Here is a 7,376-nt window from a genome sequence, read left to right as displayed (position 1 = left end):
CATTGAAATTATGGAGTACACTTTCTTTATGAAGGCCCAACGTGAGTCAATCTGCAGGTACACTACTTGTTGTTTTGTTGTACCAGCTTCAACATCGACTGCTTTGTTATCTGTAGCTGCCATTTCCTCTCTTTTACTAGCATAAAAGTGGTGAAGCTATGTTGTTAATTTGGCAGGAGAGACAGTGAAGGAAAATATTGGATTTCTATTGACAAGATCAGTGGAGACCTAGTTAGGGGATGTGACAAAAACTGGAGTGCAGGTGGTTAAGTTTGTTACTAACAAATTGGAGACTTCGATTTGACTTTTGTTTATGATCCAAAAAGGATAACATTTAATAACAGAAGATGTCAAAGAATTCACAAGATGAACACTCATATAAACAAATTGAAATTTGGGACGACGGGACCACGTAAATCTCACGATCACCACCACAGAAACGCAGGCAACAGAAATCATTGCCACTCAACTCTTTTCTCTTCACTCTATCTCCCTTTCTCTACAACTATATGATAGTTACACAAAAAATGGAAAAAAAAGAAAAGAAAAATCACCAAGCCACTTCCTTTGATATCACTTTGCATGTCCAGTTTTCCTCTTTCCGTCGACGGAAACTAGCTGCCTTCCGGGTTTGTTTAGGCCTGGACTCGCCCCATTTGGTAGTTTCCTTGATGGTGAAGGAATTAGTGATGGAATTAAACTCCTGGTAACAAAACCAGAAAAAAAAATGTAGTAAATATTCTGATGAAAAAAATTTAAAGCGGGAATCCTAAGAGAAAGTTCTAGTCTGGAAAAAAAATAAATGGCAGTGGTATCTCTAGTTCTAGAAGCTTTACATGTTGTAAGTAATGCGTGCATCTATAAGTTTAAATGACCAGAAATGCTGCTCAGAGAAAAGTGATCAGTAATCAGACAGCTTATTACCTTGTTTCTGTGCTCTTGAATCCCCTAGGATTAGTAGTCTTCTTCGTTTTAGATCCCAAAACATTGGGATTGGGAAGGCTGCTCATTCTAGGGATATTAGATTGCCATAGCAAGTCTGGCTCAGAAGAATCACTTGTTGCAGCCTCGAGTTCGTCAGACTCATCGGTGGATGCCATTTCAAACCTACCCCTCTGAGCATCATACTCTTGGCTGTCCCTTGTATTTGGTGAAGATTTGTAGGGTTGTTCTGGGTAAATCTTCGAAGGGTCTCGAGCATAACTCTGATAAAACATCTCAGGCGACTGTCTGCTGTCTACTTCCCATTGTCCTGCAGGATTTTCATCTCTATTTGCACTGTCAAGCCTGTTCACCATGACCTTGTCAACCCAGTCACCAGACACTGATTCTCTATCATCCTCCTTTCCACTCATCGAAGGACTGGAAGCAGGTAGCCATGGAGGTGAATACATTATCAAATCTTGGGGATCCAAGCTTCTTCGCCTTCTTGCAACAGACGAATAGTTGTTCCTAACCTGCAGATCATTAAATCAGTATGTAAATTATGGTTATATATGAATATCAACTTTATTCTTTGATGGACGGCTACACCGGGAAAACATATGCATACTACAAACACACAGTACAATCATTTTAACATGATGTTTGAGATGATTGTCTCATGATAAAATGACATGTCTTAGTTTAAGTAGTAAAATAAGCATTATCCAAATTATTAGATGGGAATCCCAACATTAACAGATGCGTAACCTTGGGAATTAAACATAAATCAGGAGCACAACCTCAATGCTCAGGCAATATTACTCAATAAACAAATGTGTTTATAACCAAAAGCAGTGTTCAAATAATCAATTTCAGTCACTGGTTATGTTAACTTTTACCTCTGAATTACCATCCTCCATCTGCCTATGACCGCTTGTTATGCTACCTGCACTTGTTATGCTACCTGCACTATGCCAACTGTGAGAAGGAGAAGGCAAACCAGACTTCATTTTAAGTCTTTCCGGGGTGCTGGATCGAGAATGATGTGAGTGCTCTGACTCTACTTCCTTCGATGCTAAGGCTGCTTTGAGATTAGCAATCTGAAACCAGACAAAGTAAAAGTGACTCGCGGTATTTCTTGCGGAAAAAGTATATGAGAGATAATAAGTAAGTCAATAATAACAAGAATAGGTACTCCAAGACATACCCTATGAAAGAAATTCTGATAATAGGCAAACATGTCATTTTCTTATGTAATGTATGAAGACATAAATTGAGGCCAATTCTAAACTTCATCCAAAAAACCAAAAAAAGAAAGATGAGGAGCATAGAGTAGAACCTGCTCTTTCAGCTCCTTCGCCTCTGAACTATCTTTATTAACTCGAGCAGCACCAAGCTCAACAGTGGCAACCCTTTCCGCAAATTTAAGTGTACTAATTGTTTCTCCAAGAGCATCAGTCTCAGGACTTATGTGAACAAACATGAGCGTCTTAGCCTGCCCACCTGGTGATTATTGAGAACAGAAAAATAGTTGGGATGGGATTAGATTATAGAAAGAAGGGAAATAGAATGTCCTTGGTTAATCTTACCAAGTGAATCTTGTAGTAGTTGCGTGAGTTTGCTGTTCCGGTAGGGAACGTGTGAGTTTTTTTGAGCAAGAGAGGCAATCACATCTCCTAAAGCAGAAAGAGATTTATTGATATGCTGTGCTTCCTTTAATCGATCTCCCGTCACCTCGGATTTGTCAATCCGTTCACTTCCTGCCAGGTCAACTAGATGCATTGAACCACGGATTACTGTTCCAGATGCCAACTCTCTCCCTTGAACATGAACTGTCAGGCAGCTGCAAATATGGGCCAGTTATGAGTTTCGTTTAGTTAAGCACTATTATTGAAATGGTTTTCCAAAAATCACACTTGCAACATGGAACATTCATTAAGCACACCTATGGGATCGACTGCTGCGATCATTCATTGCTGTAGCGCTAACTGCACGATTCCTGTGCCCAATGTTCATCAAATTTAAGACATCAGACGGTGATGATACAGTTACAAGACTTGCATCTGGTACATTAATTCCATTCTGAGAACTGTTTCGAATTTCTAATGTATACAGGAGTTAAGAATCCAAGTAGAAAAGTAAGCTGGATTGAAGAAAAAGACATTATTTTAATGAAAGAAAATAGTGTCATGAAGGATATCTTCTGTTAACACCCTCAGTTACAAGGAGATCCCTCACTTGCTCGTTGTAAATCTCAAGCATTTGGACAGAGATATCATAGCAAATAACTTCCTTTCTTTGATCTGAAAGGAGAAATAGATCGCTCAAAGCCCTGTAGTTTACACCTAGACTTTCCTCTGTGAGCTCCTTGGGACCGGTCTGAAAAATGAAACGAATAAAGTTAAATGAGTAGCCAAAGGGTTAACCAAAATCCATGTTTTAATAATGGTACATGAATCCTCTCACCATAGTAAATGTCTTTCCGGATCCAGTTTGACCATATGCAAATATACACACGTTGTAACCATCAAGAACAGAACGAATCAGAGGCTGGGTGTCTGCAAATACCTCCTCTGCAGGAAAGCCAGGAGTTAAAAAATTTAAATAGGAAAACTGATAGGAATGAAAAAGAACCCGAATGAGACCTCACTAACCTTGAGTTGCCAAAGGACCAAAAACCTTGTTGAAGTTGAATGATTTGCGTCCCTCTTTGCCATATTTTGAAGGGGTGCTAATTGTAATGTTCCCTTCATCTATGTGATCCACCGTACTAAAACGACTTGCTTGCCCAGTCAAAAAGGGTCTTACTCGGCAATATACTCTAATATTTCCTAATGAAATATATTCATTACCATTAAATTTAGCGAAGAAACTTAGTATATGAGTGCAATAAAGCCATGGAATCAGAATTTAAATAACTGGTATACCTTTCAGGTCCTGCACTTGATTGTATAACTTGCGATTCTCCTCGAGGACTCTCTGGTAGCCTGAAGCTGCATGAGCTAGGCCATGCAAGTGCTTACCTGTTTCAAGAAACTAGTGGTGATATAGATTACTCTCTTCTAATAATCTGGAATGAGTGTACAGAATCTTATTTTACCTAAATTGTTGAACTCCTCCACATGTTTCATTTGCAAAAGGTGCATTCCTTCTTTCGTAGCATAAAGAGTAAGTTTCAGTTCCTGCAGGCACCATCATTTATCACTATTTAACATCTTGTGGAGAGGTAAAAAGACTTCACCCTTGGGTAAATACTGAGACATTACCTTAATGTCTTGTTGTTGTCGTTCAACCATCGCTTGCTGTTTCAAAAGCTGGTCTTCTGATTCCTCATGAGGAGTGCCCTTATGATGGCAGCATTCCCGTGTATTGATTTGTGTGGAAGTTTCTTCTTCCATCTTAACCATAGCATTAGCAAAAGAAAATGTCACCCAATTGGTTTAAAAAATTCAGAGCCTTGATAAATGTAAACAGCGCCATTCTAAATTACATTCCAAGTTATGCAACTGCATTGCATGAGTGAAACATTCATAGTGCAAGCCAAGCGCATACCCTTGTATCACTTGAAGTTCTTGAAAGAGGCATGTCAGGGCTAGCTACTTCCATATCTTTTGCTGTTATTTTCATCTGTCAGATTCGCATTAATGATTAGCCACTTAGATTTCTTAGCAATAATATGAAGAGCTAACTTTTCAGTGCGCACAAATATGGGGAGAGGAGGGGTGATATCATTTTAACGAACATAACAGCTCACCTGCTCATTCTGGCTCACCAACCGACGCTCAAACTCCTCCATGACTTTGTTTAGCATAGACTCTACTATCTGTTTCCAATCAAAGTGCTATGATTTTCTGACAAGTTTCTTTTGCATCTACTTTAGAGGATAACAAGCATTATAACACTTACATTAGGTATTTCTTCTTGCTTCCTGTTTGAAAGAGCTGCACGGACAAGCATATTCAAGGAACGAGAGGCACCCTGCACATACAAATGGACTTATGATTACTACTTGCCTTTCTAAATTCGTAAAAAAAATTGAAAAAAATAAAAATTGAAAAGTTCACTTACAGCTTCACTGAGGTCATTGAATTGTTCATCAAATGAAGACGGATCACCACTGCATGCCCGAGAAAAGGAATTCTTGAAAGGCTCGGAATTTTTTCGCATGAAGGGTTTCCCACCCCCAGAGGTTGAGGGTTTCAAATTTCCTCCATATTTCCATGTCCCAATCCCACCACTCTGTTTCCAATCACTATATGATTTAAGTGCTAAAATACAGTTCACAACCCTTGCAGATTTTCCTCCCTGGAAGTTAATGATACAAAAGAATTATCACTGCAGGAAGACAACTCTCACAATGCAATAGAAGATTAGCATGGCATTTTCTGGATTTTCTGTTCTGTTTCTACCTGAACTTATACTCTCACCTGTTCCAAATCAGAGGCTTCAAAGGTTGGAATTCCCATTTCCTCAATAGCTACCAGGAAGTTTCTCACATTTTCGAAGTACTGAAATGCTGATAAAGCTGCCCCATCAGGAACTTCAACAGAATCACCAGGACCTTCCACTACCTACGCACAATACAGATCACCAAAACCGACTAATAAGGATAACTATCCTCGAAACATAATGAAATAAAAACCAGGTTGAATGAGACCTTTGGAACTGCTCCAGGTTGAACCTTGTTAAGGACGTTACATAAGATTATCCCACTTCGCAATCCAAGCCTGAATTCTTCTTCAGAGGGCTCAGCTGGCAAATCTTTACCCCCGACAACCCCCACTGTTTTTCGAAGCCACCCAGCTGCTTCATACCTTCTCAAGGCTGCAAACCAATACAAAAATGTAAAATCACCAACTTCTCTTTTTTTCCTTTTCTTCTTTTACAGAAAAATATGTATCGAACCAAATTTGTATATTTAAAGGCCTCCTATTCTGATTCCAATTTCGCTACAACAATTCCATCTAACCACACATGATGGGAAGTCCTCAGTGAGTAAAAATACAAGGAACAAGCACCATGAAAGAAGTAATTACAAGAAATCTCTAACTTGAAAAAAGTTTCATGTAGATACTGCTTCAATGACCATCAATAAGAGATGAAACACATAAGCTCAAATTATCACCAGGGCTCAAAGGAAGAGTTTTCTCAATATTACTACAAAAATTTCTCAGGCAGCCAAAATTCACGAATCTAGCCAAGAAACACTATCAATATCAATATAGCATCACATAATCCATGACAAATCCTTAAATTCTACAAATTTCAATTCCGTGATGTGCATCAATCCAACTTCTACGAATCAACCACCTAATCCATAAAATTCAACAGCCTAAACATAAAGTCCTCATAGATCAGCAAGATTCCAGGAAAATGAATTCAAAACACAGACCGTAAGTTTCTCAAGCATCCAACCATCAAAGAACACAAACAAAAAGGCTTTATCAAATTCAATCAAAATGTTCAGCAAAGAAATAAATGATCAAGGAAAAGATTGATATATATATCATACAAGCTTCTTCAGCTTTTCTTGAAGCCACCAAATCAACACCTCTTGGTCGAGTTCCAATATTTTCTTGAAGCATATCCTCTACAACAGAAGCAGCAGAGAAAGGCCAAACTTGTTGTTGCTGCTCTGTTGCCATTCTTTTCTTTTCTTTAAAAATACCACCACCCCACAACAACAAAATCCAATCTTTCCAATTCTAAAGATCTTACGTAAAAAAAAAACAATTCAAAATTTTCCCATTTAACCTCAAAAAACACCAATAAAAGTAAAAGGTTTGTATTTTTCTATGTATACAATGCAATGTGTATGTATATATAGCTGTTGTTCTTGTAGTATTCTTTGAGAGAAACAAGAAATGTGGTGTTTCTCTAGATCTACAAAGAAGGTTTTCTTGAATTATAAGGAGGGAAAGAGAGAGAATTTTCCCGGGAAAAATTTCTCTCTTAACTTTCTCTGTGGTATTGGTTTCTTTTCTTTCTCTTTCTCTTTCTGTTTGTGTTGTTGCTGAGTCTAATATTGAAGAGAAAAGGGCTGCCCGAACCTGGTTCCGAGCCTCCCGGTTTGGGCTGGTTTATAATTTTTGTAGGGTATAGAGAAAGTGAAGGGCTAATTTTTACCTTCATATATTTTTCAAAATACTATTTATTGCTCACTTTTTTTGTATTTTTAAAACAAAAGGAAAACATTTACCTATTCAGAATATAAATTTTTTCTTCTTCAGTGAACTTGAGAAAAATCAAAGAGTTTTTTTTACTTTTTCATGCCTATAGTTTTATATATATTAAAGAAATACTTTTTTCCTGATTATATTTTATAAAAAAAAAATTCTCGTTTAAAACAATTTATTTATGATAAAAAAAATCCGGTTCGTGTATTTTTTTTCATATATTTTATTGAAATAGATTTCTTGGAGTGATTATTTATAGAATTTGAATATTTTCTA

At 37.5% G+C, this 7,376-nt stretch overlaps 1 protein-coding gene across 1 annotated transcript; it reads right to left on the bottom strand.

The window, feature by feature from the left end:
* Positions 1-305: 305 nt before the first annotated feature.
* LOC7481709 (kinesin-like protein KIN-14G) lies at positions 306-6,928 on the bottom strand. The gene is made up of 19 exons (XM_024583147.2): positions 6,437-6,928; positions 5,582-5,748; positions 5,352-5,495; positions 4,993-5,229; positions 4,831-4,902; positions 4,679-4,747; positions 4,477-4,551; positions 4,191-4,322; positions 4,025-4,106; positions 3,852-3,947; positions 3,579-3,755; positions 3,391-3,497; positions 3,125-3,303; positions 2,870-3,031; positions 2,514-2,767; positions 2,264-2,427; positions 1,824-2,024; positions 925-1,457; positions 306-703 (listed from the first exon to the last, which is right to left on the bottom strand). Exons 1-19 carry the CDS (start codon positions 6,567-6,569, stop codon positions 574-576), a joined length of 3,114 nt encoding a protein of 1,037 aa, XP_024438915.1. The 5' UTR covers positions 6,570-6,928; the 3' UTR covers positions 306-573.
* Between the last annotated feature and the right edge of the window lie 448 nt (positions 6,929-7,376).

This window comes from Populus trichocarpa, chromosome 13 (assembly GCF_000002775.5).
Source record: "Populus trichocarpa isolate Nisqually-1 chromosome 13, P.trichocarpa_v4.1, whole genome shotgun sequence".
NCBI lineage: Eukaryota > Viridiplantae > Streptophyta > Magnoliopsida > Malpighiales > Salicaceae > Populus > Populus trichocarpa.
Note: the sequence above shows the minus strand (reverse complement) of the source record. Positions and strands in the feature narration are given on the sequence as shown.